General features: G+C 37.3%; 1 protein-coding gene across 12 annotated transcripts in view; it reads left to right on the top strand.

The window, feature by feature from the left end:
• The first annotated feature begins 2,707 nt into the window (after positions 1-2,707).
• LRRC7 (leucine rich repeat containing 7) overlaps positions 2,708-19,130 on the top strand; it is a 566,189-nt gene continuing 549,766 nt past the window's right edge. For 2 of the 12 annotated variants that reach the window (XM_032297107.1, XM_032297108.1), the window contains exon 1: positions 2,708-3,421. In XM_032297107.1, the coding sequence (XP_032152998.1) occupies positions 3,420-3,421 (2 nt within the window). In that variant the 5' untranslated portion in view covers positions 2,708-3,419. The other 10 variants (XM_032297103.1, XM_032297104.1, XM_032297097.1 and 7 more) reach the window with 9 other exon arrangements.

The following is a 19,130-nucleotide window of genomic DNA, read 5'->3' as shown; positions in this document are numbered from 1 at the left end:
AGTAAATAGCCAGATTTTGTTAAAGATTCAAAAATCTTACAAAAAAAAATGGAGCCATTGTATTCAAAGCTTATTCTAAAAAGAATACCTTCTCCTACTTTTTAAGGCTGTAATCATGTTTGTTAAAACCCATAGCCATTAGGTGGACATCTGAAAATATTTAAAATATTTTATCCATTTGATCTTTATGGTCCCAAATCAAGATTCTGGCACAAGATAAAGGGGAAAGGAAGACATGTAATTTGAAATGTATTATATCAGCACCATCAATTTTTAATTTGGGATTCCAAAAATTATATTTTTCTCCATTGGAAAGGAATATGTTTGTTTTCTCTTAGGAAACTACTTCCACTTATCACACAGAAGGTAACTTCATTGGTAGATATGCTACCTGTTTGCAAGGATCTGCGGTTACTCATAATTGGCTGTGATTTTAAACAGAAGAATTTTCGTCAAATATTTTGATATAAAAGAATGAAATCTGAAGTTAAAATAAGAAATTTTGGGTTCAAGTGCAGGGCTACTAGATACCCTTATGAGATGAGCCTTTAAGCACTTTCTATAAGTGTGAATTAGATTATCCACCACCTAGATTTAGGAAAGGATTAAATGAAAGAATATATGTGAAAGTACTGTGTTGATTGTATTCAAAAGAACTGGAAACCCATATAGGACTGCTATAATTGTGTAATTGTTGTGCCAGGTTATTTTGTCAATAGATTTTAATCAGCCCCTAAAATATTTCATGTCACTCCATCCACCTGAGACACTGAGATGTGGCAAAATGTTTACAAGGACAACATTGTAGGTGAAAAAAATAGAGCACGATAGTGGTCGATTCAAAAAATTCTTTTAACAATTTTATTCCATTTCCTTGCTATTTTTCAGAACCCTTTCTTGTGGTGTTTTGTAACACTATAAAAAAATGATCTTGCTTTTCAAAATATACTCCTCTTCCTTTCTATATGCAAATGATGTGAAGCACTGGCAAGGTGTCCTTAAAAGTCAGCCCACCTCCATGGCACAGATAAAGTGGGCAATAATCCCTCTCTATGTCCTCTGCACATTAGACGCCAGTCTCTCAAGTCTCTTTCTAAAAGACGATTTCTAGCAGCCAGGAAAGATGATTTTTGACCTTGAAAACGTTGGCATTCCAAAGCTAAGAATACAATTAGGTGTATTTTCTTTTGTTAAACTGCAAGCTTACATACACCCCAGAGTGGCATTTGAATGCTGTGTACAGTCTTGACTGTATTCGAGATTAGAGAACTGAAGACAAAATTGTTTCTCTTGTAATAAAGAAACAAAAACCACATAGCCTATATTCCATGAAAGAACACCAGCATAATATACACATTTTTAATTCATTGGATGTGTGTAGAGAATAAAAGTGTAAATATAGGCCGGGCACGGTGGCTCACGCCTGTAATCCCAGCACTTTGGGAGGCTGAGACAAGTGGATCACCTGAGGTCAGGAGTTCGAGACCAACCTGGGCAACATGGTGAAACCCCGCCTCTACTGAAAATACAAAAAATTAGCCGGATGTGGTGATGCGCGCCTGTAATCCTAACTACTCGGGAGGCTGAGGCCGGAGAATCGCTTGAACCCGGGAAGTGAAGGTTACGGTGAGCGAGACTGCACCATTGCACTGGGCAACAAGAGAGAAACTCCGTCTCAAAAAAAAAAAAAAAGTGTAAATAGTATTAGCTTCATCAACATGTCTTGCTACTTATGAGACTTTAGAGAAGTGTATGAGAAGAAAGTGTGTGTGCCTTTATTTAAGAGAGTATATGAGTGCGTGCGTGTGTGTGTGTGTGTGTGTGTGTGTGTGTGTGTGTGTGTCAGTCAGAGACAGAGAATGTTCATGGCAGGAGGAGGGGCGGTGAATAGATGGAGGGAAGTTGGGAAACCCCTTCTCTTTTTGTGCACTTCCAGGGCAGCCGCCGCAACCCCAGAATGAGGAGACGACTTGAGAGCAGGCACAAGGGTCCATGCGGTAAGTGATGTGAAGCGACCTGACGCACAAGCAGAGACTTTTCTCCTTGGCAGTCAACAACCTGCAGCAGGCAAGGCGGGCGGGGGAGGAAACCCCGAGGAGGCGCTCCCGGCCGCCTCTTTGCTGAGATAGCAGGAGCGGCTTCCTGAGGAGCCGCGAGCGCAGCCTCATTGAGCTAGTGCGGGTGCAGGGGCGCGCGGGAGGGCGCGCAGGCCGGGAGCCGCTTCTGCCGCCCAGGCGGCCGCGCTGCAGGGCGCCGCGCCGCGCTGCCGGAGCGCCTGGGGCTGGCCCGCGAGCTGGAGGAGCCCACGGCCGCGCTCCGCCCGGCGCTGAGATTCGTGCCACCTGCCTCGAACAACAAGGGAGACAAGAGGAACCCTGAGAGCTCGGCCCCTCGTCCGGTTCTCGAAAAGCAGCCTGTGGTGACTGAGCCAGGAGAAAGCTATCGTTTCAATTCTCCGCCGGACTGGGATTTCTCTTCTCATAATTTGGGGGAGCCCGAGTAGAGGTCAGAGGGGCGAGGACCTCAAAAAGGGGCCGAGGGCTGTGAACATGGTTACCCCCTCCTATCACTGGAAAATCTCCTTGACATTTTTCACACTTTGAAGCAGCTGCAGCTGGTTTCGTCGGAAAAGGGGGTGGGAAAAAAGAGAGGGGGCGGGGAGAGCGGGGAGACACAGCCAAGAGCTGCGAGCAGCGCCTCCTCGCCTGCCAATCCTGGCACCTGTGCGCCGAGCCACTGCACTGAGGAAGACCCCACTCCGGACGAACACCGGGCTTGAAGCTACGGACACCCAGCCCCTGTGCAGTGGGTTCTCGCCGGCGGTACCTGCAGCCGCCCACTCGGGCCACCGCCACAGCCGCCTGCAGCCGCGGAGCGCTCAGCCCCCCCAAGACGCCCGCTGCGCCCTGGCCCCTGGGGATCCTCGCCCGGCACAGGCGCGGCCACCGGCAGGGGTTGTTACGGAGTTGGGTGCAGGATTCGCCTTTCCTGCTCGTCTCTTCTCCGCCCAGGATTTATTGTCTGTGGAGCCTTCTGGGGGTGGGGAAGGAGCTGCGCCTCAGCAGCCGCCGCCGCTGCTGCGGCGGTCGCTAGCGCGGCGCTCAGGGCAGGCTGAGGCTGGGGAGTGGACGCGCTCCTGCCTCCCCCGCTAGCCCTTCGGGCTTCCCCTCGGCGGCTTCCTGCGGGAACCTCTCCAGCCGTCCACCTGAAGGGCACCGGCATCATGGTCTAACGTGACACCTTCCTGGATTCCCCTCAGTCTCCTGTTCTTCCTACCTTCTACTCCTTCCCTCCTCTCCTCCTCCTTCGAGGACCCTGGCGCCCACTCCACTGCGGACACCTGAACACTTAAGGAATAACCGTTGGCAGCTGCACGGCTACGCTCTCCGGAACCTCATGGGCAGTTTCTCCCGCCGGCGATGTGAGTAGGGCACGCTCGTTCCGTGGCGGAGGGTGCTGCGGGGGCCCAGCCGCGTGCGGCCGCGGTGACTGTAGGCGCGCGAGGTGTGGGACCCCAGAGGCCGGCCGAGGGCGGGGGGGGTGGCAGGGCGGGAGGCTTCGAGGCTCGCGGGGAGCTGCTCGTGCGGTGGCCTGCGGAGGCGGCGATGATGTGGTAGCTTGCAGAGCATTTGGAAATGGGGTGCTAACCGGGCGGGTGCATGGGAGCACCGAGTAGATTGAGCTGGCAAGAGACCTTAAAGGGTTACATACTGCGAAAAGGAAAGGTAAATGTTGGGCGCTGGTGCTGGGACCATTGGGTCATCTGAAATTAGGTTTAGCTCCTCGTTATTATCTTGGATATCTCCAGTCAGCTTTTTTCCCAGAGGTGTCTGAGGGATGAAGCGCGTGTTTGGTCGTGACACACACTCACACTCACACACACTTGTGGCAGGACGCACTTGTCTCTTTATCTTGGAAGGTGTTGTATCAATGTCTCGATGTCTGTTTGAAAAAAACAGAATTAGAAGATTTTTTTTTTTTTTGTCATTGGATTGAAGGGAAAGGGTGGGGTTTGGGGGGATGGAGAGGACTAAGGAGCATGAAAGACTGGAGGAGGAAAAGAAGTGGGGGAGCGCGTTCCCTGGGAGTCAGGGAGAACCTTGCCTCCCTCCCCATCAGCTAGACAACTCCTGCCCACACATCTCCTTTGTGTGGCACGAGAAGCTGGTGAACCTGCCTATTCCCAATCCAGCCCTGGATCCCCTTGAGAATCTTGCGTCCTCCTCTCCGAGTTATTAAGGATGCAGGACGTGTTTCGGATCCTACGTGGAAAGAGGGAGGGAAGCACATTAGCATTAAGGTAATTATGGCACCCTGGCTCGCGGCGGACTATTACATTGGCTACCGGTGGTCTCTAGTCTTACTGTTTGCAGAGTCAAGAATGGGGGTGGGGGTTGGGGGACTGTACAGATTGCCTTTTAAAATAGTGTGACTTCATTATAACGGAGATGGCTGCAAGACTGCTTCCTTACACTACTTCTCGGCCATCAGGGCTGAATAAAGGACCCGCCTCCGCCCTCTCCTCCCACTCTTCCCTGTCTGTCTCTTCCCCATCAAGTCACAAAGCTAGCGGGTTGGGCGAGAGGGTGCAGCGCAAGGCAGGAAAAAGAAGGGGTCACTTTCCCAACTCCCGGGAATCAGCTTCAGAAAGGAGCCATCTGCAACTCCCACGTTCCTTTCGAAGTTCTCCTTCAAAGGAGATTATTAAAAAAAAAAAAAAAAAAAAAAAAGGTGGGGTGGGGACCGGTAAGACACAAGGGTACTCTACCTGCTCTTTTTGATTACTTTTCCAATACTCTTTCAACATATCGAATTTACCTGCAGTGGTAACTGGGTCAGCAGGTAAATAAATTTGTATCTGTATATGTCGAAATGTGGTTCTTCTGATGGATGAAAAGCAATTTTATGTGAGCATATTCTAACCTAAGCGAAATTTCTAAGCACAATAGAGATTTTTATAGCGTGGGCGAGAAGAGTGCATTCCAGCGAAAGCGGGACACGTGATCCCTCCAACTGGAGACATACAGTATTAGGAACTCGATTTTCTTTGTTCCAGCCTGAGCCTATGAGATGCTCAACATCCCGATTGCTTAAGTCCTCCTATAAAAAGGGGAAAAATAATAAAGTTGATCGGAGGCGAAATAGAGGGAAAATAAGCAGAGGTAGATATGCGTGAACGGTTTGAAAGCTTCGCCTCTGCCTTTTTTTTAACCGCCCACCCTTCACCCCCACCCCTTGCTCCAGTCAGCCCCCTATATTGAAATGAGGCAATTCTTCTGGGAGATGCGGTGGAAAAGTTCTCCAGCCCCTGCACACGTGGGTTCCCCAGCACTTCAGAACCTGCTGTGATTCGCAACAGATTACACCACCTCCCCAGTCCAAGTGTCACGCCTCCATCCAGGTTTCCTTGAATTTACTTCCTGGACTATAAAGGAACTACCTCGAGACATATATATATGCATATATATATATATATATATATATATATATATATGCATATATGTATGTGTGTATGTGTGTATGCGTGTGTGTATGTATATATATATATATGGGAAAGTAGGGATGTAGGAATGATTTTATTTTTCCTTAAGAGTCATAGGACTAAAATATACTGGGAGTGTGTTTAGTGATTGTGTTTGAACTCCTGAAGTGTCTCAGGCCTGTGAAAAATGTCCGGAGGCCAGAATATTTATTGATTTAGCAGAGATATGACTTGTTTACAACCCAACATTTAGAGTTACCTGACTTGAGATTTCTTATTTCATTTTCACTGAATGTTTTATAGTCCATCTTACTAGGCTAAAGTTTTTAAAAGTGGATTATTTATATTTATGCTGCATTGCATCATACTAATATGTAATGATAAGGAAAACAGTCAATTTTCATAACTTATGAGGTGAGAATTCTTTATACATTTTTAAGAAAAAAAATTGTCTATACAAGAAAAAATGTGTACTTACCATGGTAACACTTTCTACATTACTTGTGACTGCACATATGTGGCTTCAGAATTAGAAACAACTTCATAAAGAAACCTGGTCCAATTGCAGTAGCCATGTTTTATTCGGAATTTTAGTGCAGCTTTGGGCTGGCATTATCATTTTCTCAATTAAATTCTTATTCCACTTTCTTTTATAAGCTTTTAATTTTTCTAATTATTTTATAGAATACTGAACATAAGCTTAAAGTGTTTTTGTGTTTCTGCATTTTTATTTGCTTTGGATTTCAAAAATTTATGAAGATATAAATTAACATGCATTTTATTGGTTATGAAAGTAATAAACTATATTATCTACATGATGTTCATTCCAAGGGGTACTTCCAGATCTCTCTCATATCAGTACATAGTACAAGATGAAATATTTGATATAAAAACCTGGTCTTGTTAATCACAACTTTAAAACATTCACTTTTTAGAACAGGTAAAATATTGATGTTAGCTTTTAATTGATGTATCAAAATTACACCTATACATACTAAAATTTTATTTCTGAATGAGTATAGCACTACTATAAGAAGGAATCACACATTCCATGATATTATAACTTCATTTCTTACCCAGATAAAGAGTACACAAAGAATAACCAATTGTTGATAAATTATCATCTGAATTATTTATGGATTCTTACTGCCTTTTGCTCACATAAATTATTTCATATTTTTTTTTGAAAAAAATAAACATATATGCTGTTGAACAAAACAGTTATAATAGCCACACTATAATCGAAAGACATTATTTGGTGTATTTTGTGTCTCTAGTAACAAGGCTGCTTTGAAGGGTATCATCCACATTCTTTTTTGGAGCCATGTAAATTTGCAAGATGACTTTGGGGGAATGTTAATTCAAATCTGTGACATAGTACAGACTTTTTTTTGATGACAGGCTGGCTTACCATTAAGTAATTTCTATTGCCAAGGAACAATATCATTGGAGATGACTCTAGGCTCTTTGGAGAATCTTGAAGTTTTCACTCTGAATTTCTTTAGTTTAGTAGTCAACATCCATCTTCAATAGAGACTCTTCAATGTTACAACGTTAAAAATATATAATTTTAATATAAAGATAGCTATTTGAACCTATAATGTAGCAAATTATATTCTGAGGAAACAAAAAAACAAAAAGGAGATTCATAGACAGGCTTTACATGTGTTTTAAAAAACTGATTTGTGAATTGTCAATAAAAACTCAAAATGAAAAATGGCACTATAAATCAGCAATGTTTGGATGATGGTTGCCACAAATGAATAGTATATTTTCTTTATGCGGCTTTTAACCATGTTATTTATGTGACTCAGGTTTGAATCATTAGAAATAATCATATATTTATAGAAACGACTGTAGAGTATTACCCTGAGATAGTGAAAGATGAGTAAGAAAAACTTAGATATATCCACAACTCATATGCAATCTTAGGTAATAAGCTTCTTTTAACAAGATAAAATAGAGGTGGCAATAATTACTATTTTATAACTGTAGGGCATACCAAATAGGACAAAGAGGTACATGAAATGTGGTTTGGAAATTTTAGAAGAGTGAAGTATAAACTTTTTGTACAGATTAGTTTTTCTGTAGTAATGTGGGGGGGTATGTGTGTGTGTGGTTGTGTTTAGTGATAGCATAGTATAATTATGTATATTATATAATGGTATAATTAAAAGCATGCTATTTAAATAAATATATCTATTTCCTATCTCAGAATAAAGTGAATATGCTCAGAAACCCAAGAGCATCACTTGTCATATTGCTTCCTGACCATAGTATCTGAACTGTAATCATAATTATAAGTTACCACTTGCTAAACTCCTGCAATGAATCAGGTGCCTTACTTCAAAATAATCCTATAGGAAGCATGATTATCACCGTTATAAAGATTAGAAAACTGAGGCTCAAAGACAGCAACTGGCTAATCCATGCCACATGGAAAGTGATGGGCTAAGATTTAAGCATAGATTTGGATTCAAAGATTTCATCTTTCTCCATTGTGTGCTCTCTCCTTCATGATATAAATTGAAGTTCAGTAAATAATTGGAACCTGTAGATTACAGAAGTTTTTCCTGGTGTACAAAGAAAAATTGAGATTTTGAACCAGCTTTTCAAAACTGCATATTTGGCAATAATACACCATAATGCTTTTTTGTGTGTGTGCTATTATTTAACACAGGTATAGAAAATACTGTTGCTTATTATCCTGGAATAATTCATTCATGACAGAAATATTAATCTAGTAGAATCTGTCATACAAAAGTACATTATGGAAGTTTTCAATAAAGCAAATTTCGAGTCAATAGCTGTCACGTCTATTTTGAAACTATGATGATACACTTGATAATTAAGCCTCTGGGGAGGCATCACATATGCTAATTAAATTATTAATCATAATAGAAACATTAACATTTGTCATTCAAAGACATGGGAAAAACATTAAATACATTAATAGCCCAAAGGATTTCCTGTGTACACTCATTCTCATTTTATTGTTCATTGTTTAATAAACTACTTAAAATCTCTATACAAAATATTATTTTACTTCAATATACGTGAAAGGAATAGTAGTTGTTTGAAAGAAGCATTGGAATGTCTAGCACCATTGACATGATCTATTTAAATATTTTATCAATGGAGTAGTTGTTTACATTGTTTAATGAATTCATTTTTAGGCTTCTTAAAGATGCAGTTTCTTCAGTTGTGCCAGGATATTTTTGCTGTACATGAAGTTCAATAAGATTAAAAGCATATTTAACACCAGGGGATAGGTATGCCCAAGGTAGTATCATAACAAATTGCTTCAGTTAAAAGCAATGGAGCTGGAGGATACTTGTGTGTGTGTGACAGGGTGGGTCAGATAAGGGAGATATTTAAATTTTGTGGTACTCAAGAGGTAAAGTAGTAAGAGAACAAGTGAGAAGCTGTTGATTTCAATTATAGGAAAGAGGTAGCTGACTTTAAACTGATAGCATAAGTACTATCATTATCATGAAATTGTCATTGGTAAAAAGAAATGGTACCATGAAAAACAGAAAAACAGAGCTAACGGAGGAAAATATGGGACAAACAGTTGGAAAAGAGCTGTTAGACAAGTCACTGAGAAACTACAGGATTTTATATTATATTGAAAAAGAAGGATACTCTGGTGTAGTGGCAAATTACTTTATAGATGTTTGGCTGTATTTTCAAGTTATTCGATAATGGAAGGAAAGGTAAGAAATGAACCTTATTAAGATAGTGCCTAATTATTATGAAGACATTTGTTGCACGAAAAAGGTAAGTAATGGACAGAAAGCTAAAATATGCCCACTGAACTTAAAGAATTAACATGCATAGTTGGTGTAACTAAAACAATTAAAAATTGCAAATAATAGACTTCTTAAATACTAATTACTTAAGTGTTCTGCATCAAAAGTATTCATCATTGTAGTTCTTACCACCAGTAGGCACCTTGCAGAGCCATGTCGGATGGAGATATACATTGGACCACATATTTTGAGTACTCATAAAATTAAATAGTTACTCTCCAGTGTTATTCTGATCAGTGTAATTCAAGACATTTAAAAAAAAAAGTCTTCCCCATATCAAGTGTGATTAATTTCTTAAGACAATTATGAAAGCTATTGTAATTAAATCAAATACCTAGTTAAACTTAGAGCGAGTGTTAAATATTAGTGAAGTCCTTAGGGTGATATCGTATTGTTGAACACTGGGCACACCACACACATACACACACAGCTATAATTGTTCTATTTCACAACACACATGCACACACACACACATAGCTGTAATCTTACTATTTCAGGAGCTTATAACACTTCAGAGCTGGAAAGGAATTTAGAGGGTCTCATTTTATAAAAAAAGGAAACTGAGGCCCCACTGAGTTTACTTTCTTGCTGAGGGTCACCCAACTGTTAATGGGAGAAATAGCAATAGAACCAGGTCTCGTGGCTCCCACTGTCTGCCAGTAATACCACACCCTTGGAACTATTGGAGTCTCTTATACCCAAGCAAAGTAGAAGAGAGAAAGGAACTTTAATTCAATAGATCCAATTAATATAGCTAGTCAATTTGATGACACTCTCCAAAAAACATCTCTTTTCATTTAATTTTTGGCCTGAATTTCAATCTGAGTTTAATTTTTGGCCTGAATTATGCCCTGAGTTTTTATTTGGCTTAAGCGTTTTGGACAATTGCCTTATCCTCCACTTTGACTTGACTATCTAGGCAGACTCCCATGCTATAAATTTAACATATATCAAGTATTCTATTTTTAAAAAGATCTTTATTTAAGAAATATGGAATTTTTACTAATATTGAAGCATTTTAAATTTGGATTCTATATTCTTTCTTAAAATATTAAAATTAATATGTTCTTTTCAAATTATTGATCTTTTTAGGATAATGCCAGCTAAATGAATGTTGGATAATGATGACATGTTCAATTCATTTTAAATAAATTACTTATCTTCTAAATTTGCTAATTTAATTAGGGGTCAACCAGTGAGTTTTCTGACCAAAAAACAAGAAGGATTTTAAGTGCTGTTAGGGCTTTCTATAAACTATTACTTTAAATATTGATTAGGAAAACATTCTAATTGGGAAAATAAAATATAATACAGTTGGAATTTGTAAAACACTCATTTTTGAGAAAATTTTTGCATTATTAAGTTACATTTTGGGTTGAGTGTAGTGGCTTGTGACTGTAATCCAGCACTTTGGGAGCCTGAGGCAGAAAGATCTTTTGAGTCCAAGAGTGTGAGACCAACCTGCGCAATATAGCGATACGTCGTGTCTACATATTTAAAAAAAAATTTTCTAAGGGCGGTGCTCACTTGTAGTCCCAGCTACTCAGGAAGCTGAAGTAGGAAGATCGCTTTAGCTTAGAAGGCAGAGATTGCAGTGAGTTGAGATCAGCTACTGTACTCCAGACTTGCTGATACAGTGAGATTGTCTCAAAAAAATAAATAAATAAAATGGTTATTTTGGAAGGTCCTTTGAAATAGTAAGATCCTTCCTTCATCCAAATATCTGGTTATACACCTGTTATGACTTATTTCTTCTGTTGCAAGACAAATTTGAAATAAATGTTTCATTTATATTTTTCTAATGCTGAAATTCTTAGTCCACAGTATCTAGAAGCTTTGATTCCTGATAAACTTAAGGCAAGATGTTTTATAACCCACAAGCAAACCATATTAGCAATTATTATAAAGCTTTCTGAAATGAGGACATAAATCTCTTAAACGATGTACTATAAACAATGAAATGTAGAAATGTTTACAAATAAAAGTTTTGATTAAACAAGGTATCTACATACCTACACAATCCCATCTAATAACCCTCTTTAAAAGACATAACTCCTTAGTAAAGAAATAATGTTTTAAATTGAAGAAACACCATGACGACTAAATGAATGCATCACATATCAGCACATTAGCTATGCTTTTCATTTGTAGAATAGTTCTTTCTCAAGCCAGCTTTCAGTGTACTGTTCAGAGGCTCGTGGGTGTGATAGAACAGAACATATTTCTGCATCTGTGAATATAATCCCACACACCATTTTACATGACGAAATCTAACTGTTCTCAGTCTAGGTGTTAACAGTAAGACAAGATGTCAACCTCTCCCAGTCCAGGGTTTGAATTACTCCATAATAATACCTGTTTTATCTTTTGCACTATCTAGTTGTATTTAACAAGAAGTTATTAACACATGTAATATAAGGAGAAAGGATGTTTTTTGTTTGCTTGCTTCTTGTGCCTTCTCATATCTAAGGTTTGCTTCCTGCAGACAAAAAGCAAGCCACTGAAACTCAAGCATTGTAGATGTCAATATGGGATGTGAACACAGGAGGCTGGATATGAAGATGATGCTTCTTGTATTTTGGTACAGGAAGAAACTACTAGAAACAACTATGCATGTTTAAGTTCCATATAATAATCATGTGTAAATTTATCCATAATTTGTGTAAGGGAATATGTTGTTAATCTCCTTCCCCTCTTTCCTAGTAGAATTTCTTTATGTAATCATGTGTGAAAAATAGATAGAAATGCATGAAAAAAAGTTGTATTTTAGTTCTGGTAACATGGATGAATACTTCCTTGTTTTAAATGTCACTTAATGGTTTTAATATTATGGCTTAACAATGGAAAAATAGCATATTTTAGTGTAGAAGATAGAAACTTTATTGAGTGTCAAGAGTTATAATCTGATGAAGTCACATAATAAAACATAATAGTTTCTAGTATTTATATTAAAAAGGAAGGTAATAAAAAACCCTAAAATGTTACTTGGGTTTTGTACTCTCTTCTGGATGTGAGCCAAGTGAGAAATTTACCCTCACACTAAGTCAAGATCATCATTAAATTGAATATGAATATAGTTTAATGAAACTTCAGAATCCCTTGGTTACCTTCCCCACATATCTCTTTTAAAAACATTAAAAAGGTTAAACCTTTAAATTATATGGTTTATATGATCACACGAAGTTCACTTTATATTGGTATTTTTAGAATACTTCAATAAATGGACCATTCATTCATTCCTAGCATCACCGTTTAAATAATTCTTTAAATGACTGTTTCCCAAAGCGGCACATATGTAGAGAGTCACTAGATATTTTATCCCAAGCAAACTAGCTCACAGCCTGGTACAGAAAAAGATCCATGTTGTGTGAATGAATGGTTCAGTGAATTAATTGTTGCAGTTATTCTTCTGATTTCCTCTAAATGACTCTTGTAGCCATTAGCACGGTTCCCTTCAATTCCTCCTCCTCCTCCTTGCTGAGAACATCATGAGATTGTGTTCCCAACCATAGCCATATGACTTGCTTTGGTTGAGGCAATCAGAACAAAAGGTAAGGAGTATCTCTCTCTCTCTCTCTTTTTTTTTTTTTTTTTTTTTTTTTTGTAGAGCCAGCATCTAGCCATAGCAATCTTCCCACTTTGGCCTCCCAAAGTGTCGGGTTTATAGGCATAAGCCACTGCATCTGATCTACATAGAAGTGTTTATGACCCAGTGCACTATTTGCTCTTTCCCTGATATGGCAATTGTGGAAGCACGTGTCATGATAGAGCCTCCATAGTCCTTGTCCATGAATAACTACACTAAATGCAGTCCTCCAGGCACATATGTATTTGATATGTCATGTAAGAAAGAAAGAAAGCATTGATATGTTGGGATTTGGGGAGTTGTTTGTTAATAGAGAATGGCCTCCTCCCTCTTGCTCAAATTTATTGAGTTTGAGAGACAAAGTATAAGTGGAATCTTATTCTATTAAAAGTAGAATCCTGATGTCCAGTTTATAATGTCACAACTACAGAAATAAGCATGCCACTAATTTGGATCATAATATAAAAATATATTACATTTTATGACTGATAAAAGATATAATTTTTAAGGAAGCTATCATTTAATACATAAAGATGTTATTTAAAAGTTCAAGAGATCAACCTATTCGAGAAAATTTTATAAGTCTTAAGCACTTTGACTTTCTCAGTTGGTAACTTTGTGCACAAGCCTATTTTAATACACCAGAATCTAAGAACTACACTAGTGTTATTGTACAGCTTAGGAACGGCTCCTCAGATTTGTAAACAAATCAGAGAAACCAGGATGAAATATATTTTCTCATTCTGTATATTGTTGGGAGAACTTTTATAATAAAAATCTACCATATGTACTGGAATCTGCAACTTTTTTCTGTTTAATAAATTAAGTTCTCACCTGCATTCATTCATCCTAAATATTTACTGTGTGTCAGGCCTCATGTTAGGCATGGCTGAGTACAAACCTGGTCTCTGATTTCATGGAGTTTACAGTCTAATGATATAGATAGACCTTAACCAAATAATAAATCTAGGGATATATGATTACAAATTATGATAAAACCTAAGAAGAAAAAGACCAAGCTACTTAAGTGAATATTTTGAATTTCTGAGAAGTAGCATTTTTGATGAACTGCTATTTAAACAAAACCTCTAAAGATGACAGAAGTTAGCCAGACAAACAGAACAGAATTCTAGGCAAGGCAAATGGCAAATGCAAAAGCTTTAAATCAGAAGAGGATGAAGAAGATGGCACATTGGAGGGCAATGTGATTGACAGGAGGTCAATGTGATGGGATATGGGGAGCAGGGGGAGACTGGCATGATATCAGGTAAACATGAGCCAGACATCCAAGGACTTACTGCCAAAGTTAAGAATTTGTTTATCCTATACATTCTGTGCAAAGTCATTAAGCATTTATAAACACAAACGTGGTGTGAAGTGATTGACAGTTTTAAATGATTACTTGGGCTGCTATGTTTACATAACTTCTACTTAGACAAAGGTCAGAGAGGAAATAGGGATTCATGAATTAGGACATGTTTACAGTGAGTTGGACAATAAATTATCTTGGGCTAGAATTTTGGTGGTGGAAGTGGAAAGAGGTAGATGGAAGTGAAATAAGCTTTGTAGAAGGCATTGGATTCGTTGCTGAATTGACAGTAGGTGAGGGCTAATGAAAGAATGTGTGGTATCAAGGATTATTCCAAGATTTCTGGCATAAGAAACTGGATACATATAGGTACAATTTGTTGACTGGAGAATCTGGAGAGGGAACTAATTTATTCATGTATAACTAGAACATTGATAGAATGAAGGAAACTGAATTACACTGACATATTGAAGAAGCATCAACTTATATAAACACTTATTCCTATATAAAATTACTGGAAATGAATTGAACATTTCTATAGGGAAAAATAATTAAAAGCTCTTTTTAAGAAAAAAGTGTTTAAATACATGAAAATCTGATATACATTAGAGTGACTCACTTTATATTGCTATCTTGGCTTTGTTTTAATTATTTTTTGGCATGAAAAAATACAAATACATACCAATTTTTCTTAATACTAATTTCTTCCATTTTTACTCACTATGCTTTACAGTTTGGAAGGGCAATTTACTACTGGTCCTTTCATACTTGGATTCCTAAGATGAGTAGAAGAGTAGAAACCATTGATAGAATTTATTTTAAGCCTCCCATCTCAAGCTTCCTTAGCCTCTTGCACCACTGTAGCTACCAAGGGATCCATGCTGTGGGATTCTCTGGGCAAGCATATACCCATTTGCAATTTGCCCCATATGTGGTACCTTTTCCTAGAGCTCTTCATTTTCAGAATTTTTCACTGCTGAGTTCTGTCATTTGAGACATGCTATAAATTCTTGCCCAGAGGGTGTACAAATACGTAGAATAAGAATCCCTTAGTCATGGATACATAATCTAGGACTGTCCTTAGCTGGAAATAAAATAAGTATTAATGATTAGTAGCTTAACTAAGATACTTATTTTACCCTTTCTTCCAGTTAGCTTTTGCAGTGGTAATTATAATCTCAAAACATCTCAGTGGCTTACATCACAAACCTTCATTTCTCCCCTACAGACGTGGGACAGCAACTCCACTCAGCTCTCTTTACTCAGTGTTCTCACTCCAGGATCCAGGCTGAAGGAGTAGCCTTCATCTCAGATGTGCTGTTTTTCTGGTAAAGGATAGGAGCAAGAGGCGAAAATGGCCGACTAAAGTTCAATGAAAGCTTCTGCTCACACATAGCATATTTTATGTCCATTTGCATTCCATTGGCCAAAACAAGTCACATAACCAGTTCTGGCATGGCAAGGGATCAAATGGTTAAGCATCTGTCTGGTATTAGTGGCTCAGTGATGCTATCAGGAATGCCAACCTATTCCAAATCTTTATTTCTTTAGTACTAGTTTATCACTTATATTTTAAAAGATAGCTTTTTTCCTTCTTAGCATAACTGCCTCTGAGTGGACTGGCATCAACATAGTGGCAACTCAACAATTCCAACTGTTGAGTTTCCTGGGTTTCTTCCTTGGCTCTTGTTATTCTGGCCACCATGCAATTCTGTTTAATGCAGTTATGAGTATGCTTTGATATTTTCTCTTTTTTGATTAGCTTGAAATGTATCTTACAAATTTCTCAGGTAAATTACTTTTGCCATATTTTCCTAAGTTATAAGACATTTGGGGAAAAATAATACTTATATTAAAATTTAGATATTAATCTAAATATCTAATATCTAAACAAATCAGTTTTAGCTTTGAGAAAGTTTCTTATCTTTCAAGCATTGAAGTTTAGTTATAAAATAAAATTTTATTTTCTTATATCTGGAGGATTTATGGAGCATTTTATATTTTAGGAATGGAGATACTTAAGAATTTTTGAGATAACTATCAATTCATAAAGCCTGAAATTTCCTTTCATATTCAAAACCTTATATATATTATTTTGTTCTGATCTACTGTATCTAAAACTTTGGATTACAACTATTAAATTAACTATATTTTAAAAATAAATTTTCTGTTTTGTAAATAAAGGGAATCACTAAAATTTTGAATATATCTAATTAAATTCTTCAGAAGTAAATTAGATTATTTATGTTACCCTACTTCCTTATGTGTTCTTTGGAAACTAGTTGGACTCCTACTTTCAAGGATAACATAGTCACCACTATAGCAGTGGTTTTCAAACATTTTTATAATTGTGGACTGTTTTTATCCAGTAAAACATTACAAAGAACTCCAATACATAAAACAGAGACAAGTGAGACTGCTGTGTTTAAAATGATTGTGTTTTATGTTCAAGAATTATTGTGCCAATGTATAATTATTTTATAATTTCTCACTTCCCTTTTTAACAGAAAAACAACTTACCCCCAATTGGGGAAATGATATAAAAATATAGGCATTATTGTTATTTTCAGCTACAGATTTGCCAACAAACTTGGGGTTGAGCAAAGTCATTTGAATTGTTTTATGGGTACAAAAAGGGCTGCATTGCACTATCAATTTTTTTTTCTTTGATTGACAAAGTGTGATATTATCCACACAAAGACTTTCTGAGGGTTTCATTTTATCACACCAATTATCAGTATGTATGCAAGGCCTCTCCAAGACAGAAAGGTATTTGGGACTGCCAGTTCTGCCTCTTAATGAATATCTTCTGTGCCCAGCTAAATAAGCAAAACGGCAGAGAAAAACACAACTCTAGGGTAATCTGCGGCAGATGAAAAGACTTACTCATTTTGATGAATATGGCTCATTAGGATGGCTGGTTTTGTACTTGTCAATGCTTGGAATTGCTCACTTCTCTCATCCTAAATATCCAGTTGACATCGGCTATAGTTTTGTGAAAGTGAACGCCAGGCTGATCAGCAAAATATAGTTTCAGAGGCAAAGGTGGAAAGGATGATTATTTCCTTAAAATTTATTTCTCTGTTAGCCCATTAGACAAAAATATTTTAGGTTATTTTGGTGGGGGGGGTCTTCTAGAAGACTTAGAAGTTTTATTAGTCTTTGTTGCCTAACCTATGTTACTCCGTTGCCATCTGCTACCCTGGCCTTCAGACTTTTATTTTATCAAATATCTCTCAAAATTGTATTTTGTCAACATCTGTGGTTTAGTGGCATGCGTAGTTGAATTTCGGTAAGACCAGAGATATGGATTTAAAATTGTTTTTCATTACTTTGTAGCTAGGTGACCTCAGAAAACTTATTTTAACTCTCTACATCGTAACTTATCCTTAAAGTGAACATAGTATACATCTAATATAAATATTGTGATGATTAAGTAATTTAATTAAGAAAAGCAATCTAATACACTATTACCTTAATACTTTAGAAATAATATTTTAGATATGCAAATTGAATCATCTTACCTCTTTCCCAATTAAAACAATTTATTGATTTGCAATTTCTTTTGGGATAAAGACCAAAATTCATATGTTTTCCTATAAGGTATAGGAAATCACGTTTATATATGTTTATATATATATTTATATGAAATCATCATACGTTTATATGAATTCCTATAAGTCTAGCTATTATATACACTCCAACCTCACTTCCTTAGTGTCCACAAACATGAGTGTTCTTTCAGCCTAGAAAAAGCCTTGTTTCCTACTACCTCAGGGCCTTTGTATACATTGTTCCAATTAACTACTCTTTTTACCTAGTTAACTTCTATTTTATCTTCCTATATCAACATAGTGATCACTTCCTGGAGGAAACCTCTGCTATCATCTTCTCTTTGACACTATACATATAGCAGACTGTTATACAAAATGTTCCATCCGTGTTCATTGATGGTAAACTGCTAGACTGATACAGTTGTACCTTCCTGATATTTTGAAATGCTTTATCTCAAACATTTACAAAGCTACTTCAAAATGAATTTGTATTTAAATGGAATAGAAGGAGAAAAAAGAAGCCAGTATTTATTGAGGACCTACTCTTATTTGAGGAACTCATCCAGGCATAATATATATTTTTTCCTTTGTGTAATCCTCATCATATTTACTCTGCAAGCAAATATGATTTTTAGCAAAATAAATATATAATCATTAAAGATCTTTGTGCCAATTCAAGGAGCAAAAGGGAAGCAGATACAATTTACAGACTTAAAAAGTGCTTTTCTCTTTTGTTGAAGAGCTAGAGGAATACAGGAAAGTTTTATTACATCACATAAATTTTGTACTTCAGAATATTCAAATCTTTTCAAGGATATCTTTACCATTTGCATATATTAGGCTAGATGAAATTTAAAGCTACTAAAAAGTTGATAAATAGTATATATCTTGCACATAGTATAATATATTTACAAGTTGTGTCATTATTATGAAAATAATTCCCATCATATATATAAGTAACTATGATGCCAATACTAATGTGCACCATAAACACAAAAAGAGATACTTTGAAAGAGTCTGCATATGTCAAGAATAAGCTGTGAGCTATCACAGTAAACATTTCTTGGAAGTACAACATGTGATAAAACACTTTCGGCCTGTTAAATGAGGGCCACTGACCCTGTCAAAATGACACAGCCAGCCACTGGTGAGTTCAGAAAGAACTACATAAACTATTACCAAGAAATATATTCTTTTAAGACTTTTAATTAGCAAAATGTTCCATTGTTAAACATTGTACAAAATAATGATTTTGCTTATTTTATGCCACTGATGAAATCAGCTACTAAAAATCTGGCTTACAAAAATGATTTCTAAAATGGAGAAGCTACAAATTTTTGTAAATCTGTAAAGAACTGAGATTTACTGTAGCCTAAAATCTACTGTT

Source organism: Sapajus apella, unplaced genomic scaffold, assembly GCF_009761245.1.
Source record: "Sapajus apella isolate SASKATOON/1434 unplaced genomic scaffold, GSC_monkey_1.0 scaffold36, whole genome shotgun sequence".
In the NCBI taxonomy this organism is placed as follows: Eukaryota; Metazoa; Chordata; class Mammalia; order Primates; family Cebidae; genus Sapajus; species Sapajus apella.
This window is presented reverse-complemented; position numbering and strand designations above follow the sequence as displayed.